The following is a 24683-nucleotide window of genomic DNA, read 5'->3' on the forward strand; positions in this document are numbered from 1 at the left end:
GCTCAGTCAGTTGAACATCCAGCTCTTGATTTTGGCTCAGGTCATGATCTCACAGTGGAATCTGGTTGAGATTTTCTCTCTCCCTATATCCCAGCACATGCGTGCTCTCTCTCTCTCTCCCTCTCTCTATTTCTCCCTCTCTCTCTCTCTGTCTCTCTCAAATAAAATATTTTCTAAAAAGATTTAAAAATATATATGGTTCTTGCCTTTGTGGAGTTTGCAGTCTAATGAAGAGAGAGATATTTTTTAAAAAATCATTCAAATGTTAAGTTGCAACTGTGATAAGTTCTATAAAGATACCCAAGGCTATGAGAACCAAGGGGATTTGGCCTGGTCAGTGAAGTCAGAAGGACTTCCTGAGGTTGAAGATTGAAACTGACTAGCAAATGAGGAAGGGAGACTGTCTAGGTAGAGGGAGCAACCTTATACCAAGTGTCTGGAAAGGAGTAGAGAACAGCTGGAGCAGAAGATGGTGGGGAGTGTGGTGGGGATGAGGCTGAGCAAGAGGTGGAGCCCAGCTGTGTAGGGCCATAGAGACCACTGGAGGGAGTTTACTGTTAGAGCCCTGAGAAGTCATGCAAGGGTTTACTGACAGGTTCAGATTTTCATTTTGAGGAAAGAATATGCACCTCCCAGTTAGTGGCCAAATGGGAGATGCGAGCAGCTTGGACTAGGGGTGGTGGAGTTGAAGGGAAGGGGGTTCTAGAGTTGCTTTAGAGGCAAGACTGATAGGACGTGGTGATGGATTGGGTATGGAGTGAGGAAGCAGAGTTGTCAAGGATATCTCTTAGGCCTCAGTGGTGCATAGTCTACACTAAAGTTCAATATTGCAGACCTGTGCTTGTAGCCAAGTTAAAAGGTGTGGGATGGTGTGTATATCCATGCTTACTGGCTCCCTTACTTGTGGGACATCCTCAAGCTCTTTTGAACTTCCTATACTCATACTAATTCCGAGGGAGGCGAGGCTGCCTGAGCACATGAGGTTTCTTGAAACTTGAGGTTCCTCCTCCTCACCCTGCAGTTTCCCGTGGAGTGAGGCAAGCCCTGAACATTTCTGCTTTGGCTCGTAGGCTGGGGTTGCAGTGATCTCAACTTCCGAAAGAGGCTTATTATAGGGGTCTGACCTTTAACTCAAGCTGTACAGGCTGGACAGTTGCAGCCACCTCAGAACTGCAGGATTAATTGCTGAGAGCCTGGTTTTGATTGCTGACCCCAGACCTGAGCCAAGAGCAACCGTGGACCAAATTCGTTGTTACTTTTCATCTTGGTTCAACTCTTGGTTCCTGATCTCTTACTCCATCTTTAGTAAATTCTGGCTCTGGAGGCAGACAATACCTCCCCACCTCTGTGGGCTGTCATGGACAGACAACTCTTTGAATCTTTATGTTCCGCTTTACAAAAATGTTGCTGTTTTCATTGGTGTTACAACTGAGAACCAAAAACATTGAATACATTAGGGACAGGTCTTCTAATAAAGAAACCTTTAAACAAGATACTGTTAGACTTTGAAAAAACTCCTTGGTCTTATGTATGTGCCTCTTTATTTCAGTTTTGGGGATTGAAGGAAACTCTGATGAGAGCTAAATTGGGCGACCTCAGCCTACCACACTAGCACATCTGGTTGTGCAGTTTGCTAAGTTTACTCTAGCATGATGAGACAACATGGATTTATACAACTTTGTAGAGAAAAGCAATCAGAAAGTTGAATTAAAATTGGTGCTTGGTTTTGTTTGCAACATATTTCAATTTATTGAATTCACAAAGGTGATTCTCTTGGGTAGTTACTTATTTAGAATAAGGTTGCTAAATCCCAAATGCAGGCTTCAGTCTGGAAAGCTGAATTAGGTAGGTTTCAATCTTAGAATATTGTGGTCCCACAAATTCAAGTAGGGTGTTTCCTCTTCTCAGTTTCCTCGTATGCAAATTGAGCACATTAGCTTCATGTTACTGGTGTATACTGAAGATTAAAGGACCTAGCAAATAAATGATTTTCAAAAACAAGTCAGTAGCAATTAGGCAAGAAGACTAAAATATATTCAAATCGAAAAGGAAAAAGTAAACCAACTGCAGATGACATGATCTTGTATTTAGAAAATCCTAAGGAGTCTACTAAAAACTATTAGAACCAATAAATGAGCTTAGAAAGGTTTCAGTATACAGGATCAATTAAATAAAATTTAATTTTATTTTCATAAAGGAACAATGAACTGATAATTAAAACAATTTTATTTATAATAATATCAAAAAGAATAAAATATTTAGTAATCTTTAAAAAAAGAAGGGTAAAACACATACCAAACATCACTGAAGGAAATTAGTGAAGACCTAAATAAATAGAATGACATCCATGTTCATGGGTCAGAAGACAATATTGGTTAGATGGCAGTACCCCCTAAATTGACCTATAGTTCACTGCAATTTCTATCAGTATTCCATTTGACTTTGCAGAAAATGATAAGCGGATTCTAAAATTCATATGGAAATTCAAGGGATCCAGAATAGCCAAAACGAGTTTGAAAAAGAACAAAGCTGGAGAACTCACACTTCCTAATTTCAAAACTTACTACAAAGCTGCAGTAATCAAGACAGTGTGGTATTGGCATAAGGACAGACATAGATCAGTAGAATAGAATTGAGTCCAGAAATAAATCCTCACATTTATAGTCAAGTCAACCGATTCTTGACAAGTTTGGTGAGCCAAGATAAATCAACAGGGAAAGAATAATCTTTTTCAACAAATGGTGTTGGAACAACTGGTATTTACATGCAAAGGAATAAAATTGGATGCCTACGTTGCATCACATACGAAACTCAAATTGGGTTTTAGGGCAGGTAATGTGTAGTTTCTTAGCTGTCCTGTTTCTTCTCTGCCAAGTTTTTAAAGTTTTATTTTAAAGAGCAAGAGAGTGCACACAAGTGCAAGGGGCAGAGGGAGAGAGAATTTCAAGCAGGCTCCATGCTGAGTGTGGAGCCCAACACGGGGCTTGATCCCAGGACCCTGAGATCATGACCTGAGAAGAAACTCAAGAGTTGGACACTTAACCACCTGCACCACCCAGGTGCCCCATCTCTGTAAATTTTTAAAATTTATTTTTCAATTTATTTTTTATTCTTAAAGATTTTAGTTATTTATTTGAGAGATTTAGCAAGAGAGCATGAGTAAAGGGGGAGGGAGAAGCAGGCTCCTTGCTGAGCAGGAGCCCAATGTGGGGCTCAATGTGAGGCTATATCCCAGGACCCTGGGATCATGATCTGAGCTGAAGGCAGATGCTTAACTAACTGAGTCACCCAGGTGTCCCCTCCACAAAGTTTTAATCAAATAGGCATTGAGCACAAGTTCCATGCTTGTGGTGATGTCTATGGTGAAATCAGAGATACATCATATTAGGCCTACCCCTGGGCAGACTCCCATATATGATCACATGATGTCTTGGTCAAGGATAGAATCTATGGACATAGTAACAATAATGATGATGATAGTGATGATCACTAACATTATAGAGTACTAACTCTGGAACAAGCACCATTCTATTTTTTATATGATTTTTTAAAAGATTTTATTTATTTACTCATGATAGACACAGAGAGAGAGAGAGGCAGAGACACAGGCAGAGGGAGGAGCAGGCTCCGCGCCGGGAGCCTGACGCGGGACTCGATCCCAGGACCCCAGGATCGCGCCCTGGGCGGAAGGTGGCGCTAAACTGCTGAGCCACCCGAGCTGCCCATTCTAACTACTTTATAAATGTTATTCATTTGATTCTTTTTTTTTTCTTTTTTTTTTTAATTTTTATTTATTTATGATAGAGAGAGAGAGAGAGGCAGAGACCTAGGCAGAGGGAGAAGCAGGCTCCATGCACCGGGAGCCTGACGTGGGATTCGATCCTGGGTCTCCAGGATCGCGCCCTGGGCCAAAGGCAGGCGCTAAACCGCTGCGCCACCCAGGGATCCCTATTCATTTGATTCTTACATGGTTATCCCCCATTTCAAAGATGAGGAAACTGGGTCACGGGGGACATGAACTAACTTGCCACATAGCTGATAAATAGCAGAGCTGGTGAGAGGACTTTCAGGGAAGGCTTCTGGGGGATAGTCAACACCTGAGCCAGGCCTGGGCAGACAATACCAATCAAGAGGAAAGGGGAAGGCATTATGGTCTGCTAGAGCAAGATCTCAGCTTGTTTGCACTGGCCACATGTCTCATTGGAGTTCTGTTGCTGGCCTGCCCACACTGGGCTCAGTAGTTTTGTGGAACTCTGGACCTGCCTTGGCTTCTACAGCTCACACTGCCCTAATGAGCATCTTCTCAGCCTGGCATGGAGCAGGAACTTGTGGGTAGTCGCTACAGTCATGGCACTTGATGTTTATACTTACTCATGGGCCAAACTCCTGACTTCCATGATGTCTTTCTTACTGAAAATAACTTAATTACAAAACAATACATAGTCATCATTACACAAGTAATGAGAAGACAGGCAAAAACTGGCTATGGCTGCTTGTTCAGTTTAAAGGAAATGACTCTTAAAAGGGTTCTTGATCATCTTTTGGGTATGAAAGGTCAAGATTGTTCTGCTGGGTAAAGCAGATTCCTTGAGGGAGAGATCATACTCTGCATAAGAGAACAAACGACTTGAAGGATGTGGTAGTTTGGTAGTAGGTGGGGACCTAGACATGGGCCCAGCCACTTAGTGAAAGGCAGGGATGGGAGAAAAACGGCCAGTGAGAATCCCTCGAAGCAGGGTCAGCTAGAACATACAGGAACAGGGATCCTTTTGCTGATTTTAAGTTGTCTTCTGTGCCATGTAGAACTGTAGCCACCTCAGCAGTGCCTCATGTAAGAGAGTTTTTGGGGAAATCAAAGAAAAGGGACAGTGTTCCTTTTTGTGTTTCCTAGGAACACAAGAAGGGAACAGCTGCCAAAAGCGGGATGCCAGGGAAACTTAGAGTGGCAGGAAGAGGAAATCATAGTAAATATGAGAACTAGGTACCTGGAAATTTGCACCAGTCTTGGGGGAGGGCATTGGAATTTGCTTGTATGTATTTGCTTACATATAAGTATATTTGCTATATACTTTTTCTCAGTATATAGGGTGAAGATTTTAGCCATTTTTATTTAAATGTTAAAGGGTGATTCTGTGAGGCCAGAAGAGTTAGGGATGCAAAGATGGCATATATCCATGGATGTCATTTTGAAGTCTGCTTTTACCATTTAACATCCTTCCATTTCAATAACTATTCATCTTGGCATCATTTTCTAGGGGCTATGTAGTATCTTGTGTGGAGATAATCATAGTTGATCCACTTGACCACACAGCCAAGTCTTAATATTTTGATTTAAGCTACATGTGGGTTTTTTTCTCCATCTATTTTATCTTATTTTAAAAAATTAAATTCAGTAATAATTAACATACAGTGTTATATTATTTTCAGGTGTACAAGATTATGACTCAACATTCCTGTACATTACTCAGTGTCCAACACAATAAGCATGATTAATCCCTTTCACCTATTTCACCCCCACCTACCTCTAGCATCCACCAGTACTCTGTATTTAAGAGTCTGAGGTTTTTTTGTTTTTCCCCTTTTTTTTCTTAAGTTCCACAGAAGGAGAGGCAGAGGGAGAAGCAGACTCCCCACTAAAGAGAGGGCCCGACTTGAAACTTGATCAATTGACCTGAGCCAAAGGCAGACACTTAAGCAACTGAGCCACTCCGGTGCCCCAAGAGCCAACTAATTCTATAAGATTTGCTATGAAAAATAGCAGTCAATCCCTTACCCACTCTTCCTCTTTCCCTGAGAGCAAATGTAACCGCTTTTATCTAATTATTTTGGTATTTATCCCTGTGGCTCTAAATAACTGCCTACAATTGCTACTTGTTGATTTTACATCTTAGGTTTTTGTGTGTGTGTGTGTGTTTTTTTTTTTTTTTTTTTTAGTGGGCTCTGTGTTGGGCATGGGCTTGAACTCATGACCTTGAGATGAAGACTTGAGTTGAGATCAAGAGTTGGACATTTAACCGACTGAGCTGCCTAGGCACCCCTCATCTTAGATATTATTTATTGATACGTTGCTATGATTTCTTGCTACAGAAATTGAGGATTTATCTTTCCTCCTAGGAAAGACATACACATCTCTCTATTTTCTTTTCCTCTTGATAAAATGATATAGTAGTTTTGGTTAGATCAATTGGTTAGATCAGTATATAGAATTTACATTATTATGGTTATGTAAATGTTATTTTAAATTTCAAGTTAACATATAGTGTAGTATTATTGGTTTCAAGAATAGAACTTAGTGATCCATCACTTACATATAACACGTTATATATAACATATATATAGTACATATAACTGGGTGTTCCATATAACACCTAGTGCTCATCATAACAAGTGTCCTCTTTAATGCCCATCACCCATTTGCCCATCCCTCCACTTACTTCTAGCAACTCTGTTCTCTGTAGTCAAGGGTCATTTATGGTTTGCCTCACTCTGTTTTTATCTTATCTTACTCTTCCTACTCTTCCCTTATGTTCATCTGTTTTGTTTCTTAAATTTCACATATGAGTGAAATTATATATTTGTCTTTCTCTGACTTATTTCACTTAGCATAATACTCTCTAGTTCCATCCATGTCATTGCAAATGGCAAGATTTCATTCTTTTTGATGGCTACGTAATATTCCCTCTGTGTGTGTGTGTGTGTGTGTGTGTGTGTGTGTAACGTTCTTTATAGATTTTGGATACCAGCCCTTTATCTGATATGTCATTTGCAAATATCATCTCCTATCCATTGCCTTTTAGTTTTGTTGATTGTTTCCTTTGCTATGCAGAAGCTTTTTATCTTGATGAAGTCCCAGTACTTCATTTTTGCTTTTGTTTCCCTTGCCTGTGTTGACATGTTCGGTAAGAAGTTGCCGTGGCTGTGATCAAAGAGGTTGCTGCCTGTGTTCTCCTCTAGGATTTTGATGGTTTCCTGTCTCACTTTTAGGTCTTTCATCATTTTGAGTTTATTTTTTGTGGTGTAAGAAAGTGATCCAGTTTCATTCTTCTGCATGTTGCTGTTCAGTTTTCCCAACACTATTTGCTGAAGAGACTGTCCTTTTTCCATTGGATATTCTTTCCTGCTTTGTCAAAGATGAGTTGACCATATAGCTATGGGTCCATTTCTATGTTTTGTATTCTGTTCTATTGATCTTTGTTTTCGTGCCAGTACCATACTATCTTGATGGTTACAGCTTTGTAATACAGCTTGAAGTCTGGGATTATGATTCCTCCCCACTTTGCTCTTCTTTTTCGGCATGACTTTGGCTATTCAGGGTCTTTTCTGGTTCCATACAGATTTTAGGATTGTTTGTTCTTGTTCAGTAAAAAATGGTGGTGGTATTTTGATTGCAATTGCTTTGAATGTTAGATTGCTTTGGGTAGCATAGACATTTAACAATATTTGTTCTTCCAATCCATGAACATGGGGTGTTTTTTCATTTCTTTTTGTCTTCAATTTTTTTCATTAGCGTTTTATAGTTTTCAGTATACAGATCTTTTACCTTTTTGGTTAGGTTTATTCCCAGGTATCTTATGGTTTTTGGTGCAATTGTAAGTGAGATTGATTCCTTGATTTTTCTTTCTGTTGCTTCATTATTGCTGTATAGAAAAGCAACAGATTTGTGTATGTTGGTTTTATATTCTTCGACTTTATTGAATCTATGTATCAGTTCTAGCACTTTTTTGGTGGAATCTTTCAGGTGTTCTACATAGAGTATCATGTTGTCTGCAAAGAGTGAAAGTTTGAGTTCTTTGTAAATGTAAATGCTATTGATAGCTGGGTGGTGTAGTAAAATATGATGGATTGTGTTTCCCTCTCTAAATTTTCTCTTCTCTGGAGTTGTCTTGTGTTGCAGGTTGGGATGTCCAGAAAGCAAACTCTGAGGTAGAGCTTAGTGTATGGGATATTTTAGGGAGTACTCTTAGAATACATAGAGGTGAAAAAGGCAGGATTGGGGATTTACAAGAGAGAAGCCAGGCTGCCACATAGGCATAAGCACAGCCTAGACTGATGCCATGGGAGCTCTGGAGCTAGAGTGGCCCTTCAGAATGGTCCCCTTGGAATTTCTTTGTTTAGTTTCCTTGAGTTTGTCACTGATTTAACCTTGAACCCTTGGCTGGTTGTAAAACATCTCCTCTTCATGCATTAGTTTTTACCAGACATTCAGTGCATTCCTATCTTCTTAAGGAAGTCTCTCCTAGATCCTTGGACCTGCTTTTGGCTAGACTGGTGGCTGCCTGGGGCCCACTGTCATCCGGGGGTCTCCCCTTACCATCATCCTGGCTGCAGGACATCCCACTGTGTAGAGGCTGTGGTTACTGTACTTTCCTGAATTGTATATTCTGTTTTCCTGGATCCCATGCCTTTTTCTTTATTCTCTTATTTTAGTGGAATATTTTTCAGTAACATCATTAGGAAGCAATGGGCTGTACATTTTTTGAGACCTTACATATATGAAAATATAATTATTCTGTTCTTATAGAGTTCTAGTTTAAGAAAATATAGATTTCTAACTTAGAAATAATTTTTCTTAATTTTAAATGCATTGCCTCATGCCTTCTAGTTTCCAGCATCACTACTGAGAAGTCCAAAGCCACTCTGATATCTGACCCTTTGTATGAGACCTGTGTTTTCTTTCTGGAAGCTTTTTGTGGGGCGATCTTTTTGTCGTTTCTGATGATGAAATTTGCCTAGTGTGTGTTATTTTCATCCATTGTAGGCACTTAGGAGGCCTTTTCAATTAATTTGGAAATTCATAGGCTTCATTTCTGGGGAATTTTCTTAAATTATTCTTGGATGTTTTCCTTCCCTTCTTTTTTTTTTTTTTCTGGAATGTCTGTTGCTGAGATATGCTGTATGTTCTGTACCTCATCCTACCACACACATTTTTCCATCTTTTTGTTTTGGGAAGATTTCCTCAGTTTTATCATGTAGCTCTTTTCTAGTAGGTTTTTAAAATGAAATTTAACACACAAACAGCAGCATGCAGAAATCACAAGCATGCATCCAGATCAGCGAATTATCACTGCTGAAACTGGAATCACTTGCATGATTCCCACCCAGGCCAAGGAATGGAACATAAGAACTACCACCCTGCAACTCTCACATGCCCCTCCCCCCACACCTTCAAAGAATCATTACCTAACTTCTTCTTTTTTTTTTTTTTTAAGATTTTATTTATTTAATCATGAAAGACACACAGAGAGAGATAGAGAGAGGCAGAGGCACAGGCAGAAGGAGAAGCAGGCTCCATGCAGGGAGCCTGACGTGGGACTGGATCCCAGGACTCTAGGATCACTCCCTGGGCTGAAGGCGGCGCTAAACGGCTGAGCCCCTGGGGCTGCCCCATTACCTAACTTCTAACACCATAGATCAATTCCGTTGTTTCCAGTGGCTTTTTCAAACTTCAGTGCACATGAGAATCAGCTGGAAGATTTATTAAAACAGATTTCTGGGACTCACCCTCAGAATTTCTGATTCAGTGTGTCTAAGGTGGAGAATTTACATTCCTAACAAGTTACCAGATGCTGACACTGCTAGGCTAAGACAGCTCTTTGAGAATTACTGGCCTATTCTTTACCTGATGGTAAATGGAGTCATACAGTGTGTCCTCTTTTGTGTAAGTTTTCTTTTGTTTGACATTAACTTTGTGAGAGCCATCCATTTTTTAAAAATGTTAGCTGAAGTTCATTCATTTTAACTGCTGGATAGTAAGAATATACCATGTAGTATGAAGTTATTTATCTATTCTGCTACTGATGGTCATTTGGTCTGTTCCCAGGATTTGGTTACTATGAACAATGGTGCTAAAAAAGTTCCTTTAGAGTCTTTTGGTGAAAATGTGCATGTACTTCTGGTTATATCTATATATCTATATATCTATCTCCAGAAAAAATATGTATATATGGGGAATTGCTGTTATACTACATGTGTCAAACTCTTTTCCCAAGTGGTTGTATCAGTTTTCACTCCCACCAGCAGGATGCAAGTATTCTCCTTTCTCTGCATCCTACACTACACTTGATGTTGTCAAGTCTTTTTATTTTTAGCCTATCTGGTAGGAGTGCAGTGGTATCTCATTGTGGTTTTAATTTGCATTCCTATGATGACTGATGAAATTCAGTACATTTTCATATGTATATTGGCTACTTGGATATCCTTTCTGATGAAGTGCTCATTCAAGTTTCTTGATCGTTTTATTAATTAATTAATTAATTAATTTTTGAAGATTTTATTTTATTCATGAGAGATACAGAGACACAGGCAGAGGGAGAAACAGGCTTACGGGGAACTGATGTGGGACTTGATCCCAAGACTCCGGAATCACAACCTGAGCCAAAGGCAGAGAGACACTCAACTACTGAGCCACCCAGGCATCCCACCCCCTTGATCATTTTAAAAGTTGGTTTGTCTTTTTCTTACTGACTTTTAGTGATTCTTTATATATTCTGGATATAACTACTAGGTTTTTTTTTTTTTAAGATTTTGTATTTACTTATTCATGAGAGACACAGAAAGAGAGAGGCAGAGACAGAGGCAGAGGGAGAAGCAGGCTCCATGCAGGGAGCCTGATGTGGGACTCAATCCCGTGTCTCCAGGATCACGCCCTGAGCTGAAGGCGACGCTAAACCGCTGGGCCACCAGGGCTGCCCTAACTACTAGTTGTTAATAGATACTGCAATATCTTCTCTGCTGTGGTTTACCTTTGTTAATGGTGATTTTTGACAAGTAGAAATTTTTGAGTTTTATGTGTGTGGTGAGGATAACTGAATTCTACTGTTTTAGCAAATTTCCAGTATAAAATACAGTGTTATTAACTATAATCATCATGCTGTACATTAGACCTCTAGACTTATTCATCCTACTTAACTGTAACCTTTTACTCTTTAACCATCCTCCCATTTCTCCTACCTCCCTGCCTCTGGCAACTCACCAGTTTACTCTTTCTGTATTCAACTTTTTAGATTCTACATACAAGTGAGATCACACAGTATTTTTATTCCTGTGTCTGGCGTATTTCACTTAGCACAATGTCCTCCAGATTCATTAGTGTTATCACAAATGGCAGGATCTCCTTGTTTCTGAAGGCTGAGTAATGTTTCATTTTATATTTATATACAGAAAACACAAGAGAAGACAGAGAAGAAAATGGAGAAATTGAGTTAGGAATGGATGAAAAGGAATTAGAAACAGCAAAGAAACCTATAGCTGAAAAAGGTGAATTATGAATTTTACCCTCACCATTCAGATCCTATGTGGAGAGGAAATGTGAAATTTAAGTCATTTCTTTTGAGAGAGATTTGCCCTTGTACCAATGACTATGGCCAAGAAGATGGAATGTGCTGATTTATATAAACCAGTTAGGGTCTACTCCTGGAGATGAAATTGGAGTCAGTTTTCCAAAGCACATAGGTTGCTTAGTGGAGAGGTGGATAGATATCTAAATGAATGAAAATCTGTGCATTGTTAGGAGCAAATAATGGGTGAGGGATGCTTGAGAGGCAACCAAAAAATGTCTTACTACATTTTCCAGTGAGCACAATGAGCTTTAACCTTGACTACATTTGGAGCCCCTGCAGTAGAAACAGGTGTGGCAAAAGTTGCCTTAGTTTAGTAGAAACTAAATAACTCTATGATAGATTTGTTTATTTGGTAGTCAGCACTAACTTCCAAGTCTTTTTGGTATCCCTTTCAGCCCTGCATAGTCTGACAAGCTAAAAAAAAGAAAGCATAAATAGCTCTTCTAGGCTCCCTTGCAGCTAGGGTCCTGGATGTGACTCACATCCTGCTAGTGAAATGTACTCATGTGAGATTTGAAAAGTAGGAGTGAGGTGGAGGCTATTTTCCATTTGCTTTTTGCTTTGTTTTTGCTCATAAACAAAGTTGTAGAAATAATTCCAGAAGTGTTGAGCAGATACTATGATGACAGCTTCCTTATCTTGATTCTTGAGAGGTTAAGTAACTTGCCCAAGGTTACATAGATAACAAGTGACAGAGTTCAAGCTCAGGTGTCTGAATTCACAGCTGCTTGGAGAGTTCTTGAGGTTTGCCCCAGTGACGCAGAAGTAGTGGCTGCCCTGGCAGATTAGGGCTAGTGTTTTCTGGGAATTCCTGAAGGCCCAGCCTACAGCCTACCCTTACTCTTCTGAGCATTTTGTAAGTTCTCAGTTCTCTATATTATATACTTTTGGAGACATTTCAGTTTCCTACATTGAAGCTTCATTAGCATAAAAAGGGAAACACCCTTCTGGAATCTGAACAGAGCTAGTTTATCTCCAAAAATTCCAGGTTTCCTAATAACAGTCATGCTATGAGTATGGATTAATAACCAGGTTTCTCCCAACAGGCAGGGGCAAGTACCTGTGCTTTGGCACAGCCAAAGAATAGCCCAAATAGAGGAATTTAGGAAATATGGCACCAGCCAGGTTTGGCTTCCAGGGTCCTGCCTCTACCAGGTGCATGGAGGATGAGAATCTCTGTCACCGTGGATCCACTCTATGCCAGAGCCTGTATGCAGTCATTCACAAGTATAGTCTCATCCATAGCTAACTTTAACTCTGCAAAGCAGGAATGATTGCCCTCAGTTTACATAAGGGAAAACTGAGACTCTGAGCAAGATCTCACAGATAATAAATGACAGGATCAGAATTAACATTCAGGGCTATCTCCATACTCAGCTTATACACATTTAAAACAATCTTATCTCAGGATCCCTGGGTGGCGCAGCGGTTTGGCGCCTGCCTTTGGCCCAGGGCACGATCCTGGAGACCCGGGATCGAATCCCACATCGGGCTCCCGGTGCATGGAGCCTGCTTCTCCCTCTGCCTGTGTCTCTGCCTCTCTCTCTCTCTCTCTATGTGACTATCATAAATAAATAAAATAAAATAAAAATAAATAAATAAAACAATCTTATCTCTTCTTAATTATAAAAGTAATACCTGTTCAGGGCGCCTGGTGGCTCAGTTGGTTAAGCATCCAACTCTTGGTTTCTGCTCAGATCATAATCTCAGGGTCTTGAGATCAAGCCCTGCCTGCAGCTCTGTGCTCAGCAGGAGTCTACTTGAGATTTTTCTCTCTCCTTTTACCCCCTCCCCCCATAAATAAATAAGTAATTAAGTAAATAAATAAATAAATAAATAACATCTTTAAAAAAATATAAGTAATACATGTTTATTGTAGAAACTTTGTCATCATCCCTTTGGTGTCATGGTAGTGAGATGGAAGCAAGGGCTACTTTTTCTACAAATGTATTTATATAACTCTAAAGTCCCTGCCTCTTCTATCACATATGCTGTGCAGTTTTTGATATAAGGTAAATGAGCTATATTTTTTCTTTGCTCTCTTTTCTTTTTTCTTGAACATTGGCATGAGCTATATTTTAGAAATAAATAATTGACAAACTGGCTTGTGTTAGTTATTTGCAAGAAAATTACAGAATGGATAAACAGATATTTGCAAGAAATCACAGGTCACATCTTTTTTTTTTTTTTTTTTAATTTTTATTTATTTATGATAGTCACACACAGAGAGAGAGAGAGGGGCAGAGACATAGGCCGAGGGAGAAGCAGGCTCCATGCACCGGGAGCCCGACATGGGATTCGATCCCGGGTCTCCAGGATCGTGCCCTGGGCCAAAGGCAGGCGCCAAACCGCTGCGCCACCCAGGGATCCCCACAGGTCACATCTTAACTTGTTATCTTATTAATAGGCTCTGCACTAATTTAAAAGGATAATGGCATCTCTAATATCAGTAATCTTATATGGTGATTTTAAAGACTGCCTGTGTGTGTGTGTTTTGATTGCCCATTTTCTTCCCATAGGCTTTAGACAATAGTTAGCAATGTTGCCACAAGAATTATTATTTATTTTTTAAAGATTTTATTTATTTATTCATGAGAGAGAGAGAGCCATAGGCAGAGGGGGAGGCAGGCTCACTGCAGGGAGCCCAATGTGGGACTCGATCCCAGGACCCCGGGATCACACCCTGAGCTGAAGGCTGATGCTCAACCACTGAGCCACCCAGGCATCCCTTGCCACAAGAATTTAAAAAACATTATCTGTTGCCTCTTCAGCCTAAATTGGTGCAGGACAGTAATTCACCATAATCAGGTGTCAACAATTCTTTTTTTTTTTTCTTTTCTTTTAAAGGTTTTACTTATTTATTCATGAGAAGTAGAGAGAGGGGCAGAGACACAGGCAGAGGGAGAGGCAGGTTCCATGCAGGGAGCCTGATGTAGGGCTCGATCCCGGGTCTCCAGGATCATACCCTGGGCCAAAGGCGACGCTAAACTGCTGAGCCACCCAGGCTACTCAAGGTGTCAACAATTCTACAGCAACAGGAGAAATTCACTTATACTTTACAGCTGAAAATGAACCATGAACAAACACTGAAAATTCTCATGATTTTCAAAAATGGTTGGGATCTAGACTTCATTCAATTCTCAGTTATTTTGGTGAACATGATAACAAAAGCCACTTCCACTCTAGTTCTCTTCCTTCTTCATCTATAGTAATATAGTCCCATGGCTCAACAATTAAAATGTATAAAGAGATAATCACTGAAAACCTCCCTCCCATTTTCCACTTCGATCTACCCAGTCACCTCCTTAGTTTCTTTTATATCTTTCTGGATTCTTTTTTTTTTTAAGATTTTATTTTATTTATTTGTAAGAGATAAAATGAACTGTGGAGAGGGGCAGAGGGAGAGATAGAGAAAACACAGATTCCTGCTGAGCGGGAAGCCTGAGGAGTGAAAAGCCTGACGCAGGGCTTGATCCCAGGACCTGGAGATCATGACCTGAGCCAAAGGCAGATGCTTAACCAATTAAGCCACTCAGGTGCCCCTCTTCCTAGATTCTTTATATATAAACAAATACAAATACAGATTCTTATTTTTCTTCTTTCTTTACATAGAAGGTAGCAGAATATCCCCTGTTCTATACTTGGTTTTTCTTTGTTTACTTTGTTTTTCTCATTTAAAAGTATCTAGGAGGGGTGCCTGGGTGACTCATTCAGTTAAGCATCTAATTCTTGATTTCAGCTCAGGTCATGATCTCAGGGTCATGAGATCAAGCCTTGCACTGGGCTTCACATTGAGCATGGAGCCTATGGAAGATTCTCTCTCTCTCTCTCTCTCTCTCTCTCCCCCTCTCCCTCTACCCCCTGTCCTTGCCTCACTGTGTGCGCTCTCTCTCTCTCTCTCTCTCTCTCTCTCTCTCAAAAAAAGTGTATCTTGGAGACTTTCCATATTATTAAAACATTTAGAGCTTCTTCATTCCTTTTTGCAGCTGCATAATATTCTATCTGACGGATGTCACAAAAAAAACAAAGGTTTTTTTTTTTTTAAGATTTTATTTATTTATTCATGAGAGACACAGAGAGAGGCAGAGACATAGATAGAGGGAGAAGCAGGCTCCCTGCAGGGGGCTCAATGAGGAATCCCAGGATCACAACCTGAGCCAAAGGCAGACCCTCAACCACTGAGCCACCCAGGCATTTCATGAATGCATATTTAGAATGCCCTTTAGCATCTTTAGAGGTGATCATATGATTTTCTACTTCAAATTTGTTTATTATGATTAGTTATATAAATGGTATAATATTAAACCATCTTTGCCTTCTGAAATGTATACTATTTAATTATGATGCTAAATTCTGATTGCTAATTTTTTGTTTAGGATTTTTTATTGATGGTCGTAAGTGATACTGATCTATAGTTTGCTTTTTTGTGTGTGTACAATATTATCAAGTTTGATCTTTTTTTACTTTTATTATTTTTTTTAAAGATTTATTTATTTATTCATGAGAGACACAGAGAGAGAGAGAGAGAGAGAGGCACAGGCACAGGCAGAGGGAGAAGCAGGCTCCATGCAGGGAGCCCGACATGGAACTCGATCCTAGGTCTCCAGGATCAGGCCCTGGGCTGAAGATGGCACTAAAACGCTGAGCTACCTGGGCTGCCCTGATCTTTTTAAAAAGATTTTATTTTTAAGTAATCTCTAACCCAATATGGGGCTCAAACTTACAGCCCTGAGATAAAGAGTTGCATGCCCCACTGACTAAAGCAGGTAGGCGCCCTGCAGGTTTTGATATTAATGGTATACTTGTTTCATAGAAAAAATTTGAACTTTTCCTCATGACTCTAGAACAATAAAAAAAAAAAACATTGGGATAATCCACTCTTTTAAAAGTTTGTTAGAATTTTTCCTGTGAAATTATCTGGGCCTGCTGCATTTGGCAGGGGCGGGGGGGCTGCTGCATTTTTAAGAGGTAGAGTAGTAGCTCATTGTCAACCTCTATTTCTTCCATTACAAATTGGTTTCTATCATGTCTCTTCTGAGGCCAGTTTCATGTACACGCTCTTCTGCTATTTAGAAATCCTGGATTTTTCTGCTTGCAGTTGCCTTTATAATTATAATTTTCTATGATGTCCTTCGCCCTGCATTTCTTTATTTTTTTCCCTGCATTTCTTTAGATAGTATCTATGACTTTCCTTCTATGAGAATAATGAAACTAGCTCATATCCTTATATAAAGCTCAGACAGGCAGCTAGGTAAGGCAGCAGCAAGAAAAAAGGGGGCTGTCTGCATGGGGGCAACGTCAAGACCCACAGTGACTGGTCCATCCCCAGAGCCTGTTCCTGTGGCGTCTGCACAAATATTAACTCTGGCCCAAGCACTGGGACAGGAATTGTCCCCCCTCAGGCAGTAAACTTTATTGGTAAATTATTACAAAATAAAAGCAAGCATATACACCCTATAATCAAGTATAGCAGGGAGTTATTAGAATTTTTTTAAACAGTTTAGAATCTTTGATTTTTTAAACACCTGCAACATTGGGAAACAAGTACCCACAGGCTTAGAAATAGAAACCAAAAAAAAAAAAAAAAAAGAAATAGCAACCAAATACAAAGGTTGTTTCATTAGGTGGAAAAGAATGCCATTTTCATATGAAGCTTCAGATTAACCAATTATTAACAAGGAAGACAATCTTAAAATTAATTTTTCCCTTCTAATCAAAGATATGACAAATACATTAACAGGTGTTTTGCACTATATACAAATCATGAAGCCTCTTTTGGTTTCTCATATGACCTCCACAAATTATAGGAAATATCAAAGAAAATATTGAAACACCATTGTATAAATTTATATCTATAACTAAAGTCAGACTTACCCCAAAGTGGTTTGTATGAAGAGTTAAATCTTTTTAGAAAAATTGTTCCACAAGAATCATAAGGTCTAGATATACTAAAGTTTATATTTTAAAATGTTTGATCAGAAGTGTATCCCAATATGTAATAGCCTATAAAATACTCTCAGTAGACCCAGTAACAGTGGGATCAGCAGAAAGATCCTTCTCAAAATTAAAAATTATTGAAATTTGTGACCTTTGATTTCTCAAGAATGACTGATGTCCTTTTAATTATATTGATTGAAAATGAAGATCCTAAAAGTATAAATTTGATGACCTAATACATGAATCTGCAGGAAAATAAGGCAGAAAATAATCTTATGATCAAAAATCTATGTCAACATTAATAGTGTTATTATTTATTGCATTGTATAAAATTATGTCTCTAAAAAACGTTCTCTTTTTGCAGTTTGTGAGTTTATGGTTTTTTTAAAAAAATATTTATTTATTTATGAGAGACACAGAGAGGCAGAAACATAGGCAGAGGGAGAAGTAGGCTTCCTTCAGTGCCCTGTGAGTTTATGTTGTTATTTATATATTGCTATTACCCCTACTATGTTTCACAAGTAATAAACTATTTTTAAAAGGGGACACCTGGCTAGCTCAGTTGGTGGAGCATGCCACTCTTGATCTCCAGGTTGTGAGTTTGAGTCCTACACTGGGTACAGAGATTGTTTTAAAAAATAAAATCTTGGGGATCCCTGGTTGGCTCAGCACCTGCCTTTGGCCCAGGGCGTGATCCTCGAGTCCCGGGATCGAGTCCCACATCAGGCTCCCTGCATGGAGCCTGCTTCTCCCTCTGCCTGTGTCTCAGCCTCTGTCTCTCTGTCTCTCGTGAATAAATAAATAAAATCTTTTAAAAAATCTTTAAAAAGTATATTTTTATTTTTATTTTTTTAAAGATTTTATTTTTTAAAAAAATTATTCATGAGAGACACAGAGTGAGAGAGACAGAGACAGAGACAGAGACACAGGCAGAAGGAGAAGTAGGCTCCATGCTCCATGCAGGGAGCCCGATGTGGGACTCGATCCTGGGTCTCCAAGATCGCAACCTGGTCCAAAGGCAGCACTAAACTGCTAAGCCATTCGGGCTGCCCAAAAAAGCATATTTTTAAAAGAAAAAAAAAATTTTTAGCACTTTAAATGGAACCTTTGTTTTTTAAATAAGGGTTCTTGCATTTTAATTTTGCATTAGGCCCTGCAAATTATGTAGCTGGTCCTGCTCATGTGACACAGGAAATGCAGGCAGGGAAGCACCAAAGGATTTTTTGTTTTTGTTTTTGTTTTTTTACGGATTTTATTTATTTATTTGAGGGAGAGAGAGAAAGAGAAAGTGAGGATGCACGGGCACATAAGCAGGGGGAGGGACAGAGGAAAAGGGAGAAACAGACTCCCCACTGAGCAGGGATCCTCCCCCCACAACATGGGACTCAACCCCAGGACTCTGAGATCTTGACCTGAGCTGAAGGCAGACACTTAACTGACTGAGCCACCCAGATGCCCCACCAAAGGCTTTTAGACAGGAATTGTAATATTTATATTTTGGAGGATATCTTGAAGATGGACTTTTAGGTCTTTGAGGTCAGGATTTACCTCTAAATTTATCTTGTATCTTCCATATGCCTAACACAATGCTTGGCATACATGGGCTGTACAAAGCAGTGGTTAAGAAGGTGATCTGATGCCAGACATCTTGGCATTGAGTCCTAGCAAGTTACTTAACCTCTCTTTACTTCAGATTCTACAACTGTAAAATAATGATAAAGTTTATATTTTAAAATAATTGGTCAGGTGCCCCAGCATGAAAGATACTGATTGTCTTAAGCCAACTCTTAGAGCCTGAAGTAGAGGTTGGGGTAGCTTAACCTCCTAGGAACATGGCCTGCTTTGGGAAGGGATAAATATATCTTAGGAAGAAAAAAGGAGTAGATGGGGATGAATAAAGCAACTAGAAAAATTTACTACCTCAAATCCAACTCAGACATATATTTTTTAAAGATTTTATTTATTTATTCATGAGAGACACAGAGAAGAGAGAGAGAGGCAGAGACACAGGCAGAGGGAGAAGCAGGCTCCATACAGGGAGCCTGATGTAGAACTCAATCTCAGGACTCTGGGATCACGCCCTGAGCCAAAGGCTCAACCACTGAGCCACCCAGGTGTCCCCAACTCAGACATATTGAAAAAATTTTTCAAGGGATGTGACAGCCATCCCTGGAGAAGAAATTAATGTGTGAGCAAGAACAGATCAATTTTCCTTCCAGCATTAGTTCTCAGGACCTGCTAACCTGATCACTCTAGGACTTTCATCCATACCTTATTACTTTTGGGGGAACATCTCAGCAAACACCCTTTTCTTTGAGGTATAGTAATATTTATAATCAAGATATATCATTTCATTCATTTAAATATTTACTGAGACCTACTTCATGTCTTTTAGGCCAAGGAAAGAGTGTGGGCAAAAGAAAAGATATATGAGGGAAAAATGATAAAGTTCTGGCATAAGTAGTTTGTCTCTGGAGCATAGCCTTTGAGGGAGTGATAGGAGACAAGCTGGCAAAGTAGAATGGGATGAGATAAAAATCCTTGGCTAGGCAGTTCTTATTTCAGCTTAGCTATTGAGGTAAAACATAGATAATAAAGTGCATTAAGCTTAGCCAACATCTCAGTGAATGTGTATATACCTCCTTATAATCACCACCCAGATCAAGATCTAAAACATTTCTAGCATTCCAGAAGGTTCCTTTATGCCTTTCCCAGTCAGTCCCCCTCCCTAGAGGGAACTACTGCTCTGGCCTCAATTGCTATTAATTAGTTCTGTCTGTTCTTCACAGAAGTGGACTTATACAATTTATACCCTTTGTATCTGGCTTCTTTTACTCAGTGTAATGATCATGAGATGTCTCTTGTTGTTGAACTTAAGAGACTTTGTTCTTGGGCAGCCCTGGTGGCTCAGTGGTTTAGTGCTGCTTCAGCCCAGGGCCTGATCCTAGAGACCTGGGATCGAGTCCCATGTCAGGCTTCCTGAATGGAACCTGCTTCTCCCTCTGCCTGTGTCTCTGCCTCTCTCTCTCTCTCTTTCTCTCTTTGTGTCTCTCATGAATAAATAAAATCTTTAAAAAAAAAAGAGAGAGAGACTTTGTTCATTTTCTTGCTTCATAGTATTCCATTAAATGAACACCCAGAAATTTGTTTATGCATTTTCTAGTTGGCAGACATTTGGGTTATTTCCAGTTTCATGCTAGTGTGACTACAGCTATTATGAACATTCTTGTACATGTCTTTCAGTGAACAATGTATTCATTTCTCTTGGATATATACCTAGAAGTGAAAAGGCACATTTTTGTTTTAGTAAGTTATGCCCAACAGTTCTCCCTAGTGGTTGTATCAAGGGCGTTTTGACTTTAGCCTGAGGAAGACTGGGAGCGGTGTGCTGAAATTTATATTTTAGTCTGGCAGCCACTGTGAAAGACACACTGAAGGTAGATGAGGCTGTAGACAGGGATACCAGCCTGAGCAACAGACCAAGTGAGGGTTCATGAGGCCCTGAGCTCTGAAAAGATCTCAGGAGCTCATGGAGGGAGAGGATAGCATTTAGAGATGATAAGAAGGTAGAGTTAACAAGAGTTAACAAGATTGTTTGGATGTTGTAGAATGAAAGAATGGAGTTCAGGATGACTGCCAGATCTCTGACGTGGTGTTGGCAGAATGGTGGTGCCCTTTTCTGAGAGAGGGAGCACTTGGGAAGGGGCAGGTTTGAGGAAGAAGAGAAGCTCTGTTTTGAACATCTTGAATCTAAGGGACCTGTCAGATCAAGGCGGAGGTATCCAGTAGGCAATTGGATACATGGAACTGAAGCTCTGGGGAGAGATCCACGCTGGAGATTTCTATCACGGAAACAAGGGAATGCGTGAACCATCAGAGAGGGGGTGTAGAAAGAGGATCCCAAGAAGATGACTGAGAAGGCATTTCCTGAGAGGTAGGAGGAAAACCAGGAGCTGGCCTGCTATTATGAAAATCCAGGGGAGGGAGAGTTTCCAAAAAGAGTTTCCAAAGTCTGTTGAGGAGTCAGAAAAGATGGGCATCGGAAGGTGTCCAGTGAATGCAGAGTTTAACCTAGCTGTCCATGGTGCCAAGGCACCTGGGGCCTTCTGCCTCTGCAGTCTCTGTGGTGCCAGAAGCCCACATCAGTGTGATGGGGCCAACTGGGCTCTCTTTCCCCTCACTTCTTTTTCACTGGCTTCTCAGCCTGAGGCAAGGGAGAGAAAGAGAGAGGGAAAGGAAGATTCAGCCTCACTCAGTCCAGGGACCATGTCTGTGGCCTCTCAGAGAAGTTTGGTGGGGACCTCCGCTGGACAATAGAGGGCAGACAACAGCTAGTACAAGGCCCACCAAGTCCCTCCCGACATCGGAACACTGAAAACTTTGACATTTGAACACAAATTTCCCCTGGAGCCTTTCCCCTGTGGAAATTTCCAGTTGTAAACCATACTGACTTTAATCTGAAGTGTCAGAAAGGTTGCCCAGGAGTCTGGGAGCCAACCAGCTGAAAGCACATTTGTATGGAAGTCAGGGCAAACAAAATAGGATTCAGAACATTTTTTGAGATTTCTGCCAGTGGTGAACTTTTCCAGGAAACATGACAAAAACTGACCCTCTTAGGCAAAAAAGCACTGGGTCTTATCATAATTAATTTGTATTCTTACTGAAACATAAACTTGGGGGAAATGGTGAAGGGAAAGAACAGCACATTCATTTCTTATTTCTTTACCAGGCACAAGGGGCTGGAGGAGGCTCCCGTAGAGTTTAATGAGCAGCTTTATGTATTTATATGCTTTGACTGGAGCTAAAGAGGTCTGTGCCACACAATGGGTAGTTTCCAGTTGGATTTTAAAAGAAAATAACTTTGATCATTTCAAAAGCAATGAAGCCTGATACAGCACAGAGAAAAGAAAGCGGTAATTTATGGCTACCATTAAGGACACAAAGACAAAGGCGGAGGGAACGTTTCACTAAGTGAAGATTTACAAATGTGTAAAAACCATCCTTATGACTAGAAATAGCTGAGTGTCTCTCTCAGTACTAAACAAAAGGGGATAGGAGGGATAGGGAAAAAGAGAGAAAAAGGGATGCAACCTGCCTGCCTTCACTGGGGATGAAAAGGTCAAAAGAAAAACAACCACAGAAAAGTTATTTTCTCAGATTCTCCATCAGGCAGCAGCACTAGCAATGAAGGCCCAAAGAGGCATTCTTTGCCGAGGCCCATGGGCATGGGAAAGACCAGGGCAACAGATGGGGCTGTGGGGATGGTGGGGGGTGTGCTACAAAGGGGGCGCTCTGGGAATTGGATGGATCCTAGGAAGACATGTTCTTATGCTTGAACTAGGTGGGATTTTTTTATGTTTATTTTTTTCTGATTGCCAAAGGGGTGTGTGTGTGTGTGTGTGTGTGTGTGTGTGTGTTTGTATTCATAGATAGACAGATAGATAGATAGATACACTATTCATATATATTCATTATTAAATTTTCTCCTGTATAAATATATATACATGCATACAAACATACATGTATGTATGTATGTATATGTATGCATAGGAGAAAATGTAATAAATAAAGAGACGCTCTGATTAAAACCCCTCAGTGTGATGTTTAACAACAGCATCTCAGAATTGTTACTACATTTGTTCCTCAAGTGCTCCATGCCAAGTGTAGTGGGCTCCATCATCGGTGGCAAGGGGAGGTATGCACATGTTCCCTTTTAAGGACTAGCTTGTTGGAAAGCCAGCTGATGGTGCTGTCTGTATTTGCAGCTGGTCAGACCTGATGTTTATGAGTTCAGGTGGTCATAGATACCATCTGCAACCCAGGCAAAATTTGTGCTGGCTCTTGTCCCTGGTGGCTCACCTTTGACCTCTAGCCCCTTTTCCCTTCACCTTTTAGGCTGTCCTCTAGATATATTTAATTAGAGTCCTGGGAGATGAACATTTCCTGCTGTGATTGTAGGCCCAGCATTGTACCAGAGAGGAACAGTCTAAGCATGCGGGGCAGCGGGGCAGTGGGACAGGTGGGCCACTGCTTGGGCTGGGGATCACAGAAGGCCTGGGTTGGACGGCATGGAGAAAGGTGCAGAGTGCACGTCAAGGTGAGCAGCAAGCTGATGTCCTCTCCCCTGGGTCTCCTGAGGGTCAGAAGTAAGTGGAATTACTCTCACTCCAACCACGTTACCGTCCCAAGCGGCTTTAGGCATCTGGGACCATAGGACACTTTCTGGAGCCTCCTATTTCAGGCCAGAGTGCTATTTGCCTCACAAGAGGGACTGGGTCAAGTTGTAGGACACTGCGAACAGGCAGAGCACGAGGCTCTGGGGGCTGGAGCCGGCAGGGGTGCGGCGCCGCAGGTTTGGTGCCGGGCCTGCCCTGGGGCCGCGGTCCCGCCCGGCCAGGCTGGCAGCCGCCCTCCAGCCACCGCGGCCGGCCGCGCCCCCTCCGCCCCGCGCCCGCAGGGGAGGGGGCGGCCGGGAGGGGCGGCACTGCCCCCCGCACCGCCCGCCCCGGCCCGGGGAGGACCGTGTGAAAATGAGGCCGGGGCTCGGGGGCCGGGCGGGGCCGGGCCGGGGGTGTCAGAGCGCGGCGGGCAGGGCGCCCGCACACACCTCCCGGAGCCGCCGCCTCGCTCGCCGCCTCCGCCCGCAGCCGCTGCGCCATCCATGGGGGCCGTGGGCCGCGGCTGCCCCGGGACGGCCTGGGCGCTGCTGCTGCTGCTGGGGCTGCTGCTGCTGCTGCCGCCGCCGCCGCCGACCGCCGCCGTCCCGCGCCGCCCCGGCCGCGCCCCGGGGCCGCCGGAGGGTGAGTGCCCGCAGCTCCCGGGGCTCGGCACGCACCTGGGGCGGGCGGGCGGGCGCGCGGGCCGGGCCGGGCCGGGGCTTGGCTGCGGGAGCTCCGCGTGGCCCCCGACCCCCCGGGGCCTCACCCGCCCGCCAGGCCAAGGCGCCACCACCGCTCGCGCAGAGGCCGGGGCCTGAGGGCGCAGCCGGCTTCGGACCCGGGGCCGATGACAGTTGCCGTCCCCGAAGGCGGCCTGCTGGTCGGACTCCCGCCCGCTGGGAAGGACGGAGGCACCGGGCTCGGGGCCAGCTCCTCATTTGCGTGGATGGGGAAACTGAGGGTCGCGGCCGGCGTACGTACGTGGGGTCGTGGCAGCTTCGCTCCTCTTTCTCCTGGAGCCGGGAAATTCCGTGCGCTCCAGGGTGGGCTCCAGAGAGTTTTCTATCTGCGAAGCAGGCGCGGGCTGGGGATCCGGGAGTATCGTCAGCGCAACACCCCGGGCTTCCCGGCGGCCGCAGATGCCTACTCTGGGCGTTCTGCGCTAACTGCACTCGCAGTGTTTTCAAAACTTTTGTTTTTAATTAACATCCTGAGTGGTGTCAACCCAGGAAATACTTAAACCAAGGCC

At 42.0% G+C, this 24683-nt stretch overlaps 1 protein-coding gene and 1 long non-coding RNA gene across 4 annotated transcripts in view; one reads left to right on the forward strand and one right to left on the reverse strand.

The window, feature by feature from the left end:
- Positions 1-1724: 1724 nt before the first annotated feature.
- Positions 1725-24608, reverse strand: LOC140614826 (uncharacterized). Its single transcript, XR_012015595.1, has 2 exons — positions 24416-24608; positions 1725-1973 (listed from the first exon to the last, which is right to left on the reverse strand). It is a non-coding gene; the product is annotated as an uncharacterized lncRNA (long non-coding RNA).
- The window catches only part of SCUBE2 (signal peptide, CUB domain and EGF like domain containing 2), a 63676-nt gene continuing 62915 nt past the window's right edge, over positions 23923-24683 (forward strand). For 2 of the 3 annotated variants that reach the window (XM_072794129.1, XM_072794132.1), the window contains exon 1: positions 23923-24076. In XM_072794129.1, coding sequence (XP_072650230.1) covers positions 23938-24076 — 139 coding nt within the window. In that variant the 5' untranslated portion in view covers positions 23923-23937. Of the gene's footprint in view, positions 24077-24209; positions 24408-24683 lie in introns of those variants that run through there. The other variant, XM_072794131.1, reaches the window with a different exon arrangement.

This window comes from Canis lupus, chromosome 23, assembly GCF_048164855.1.
Source record: "Canis lupus baileyi chromosome 23, mCanLup2.hap1, whole genome shotgun sequence".
Classification (NCBI taxonomy): Eukaryota; Metazoa; Chordata; class Mammalia; order Carnivora; family Canidae; genus Canis; species Canis lupus.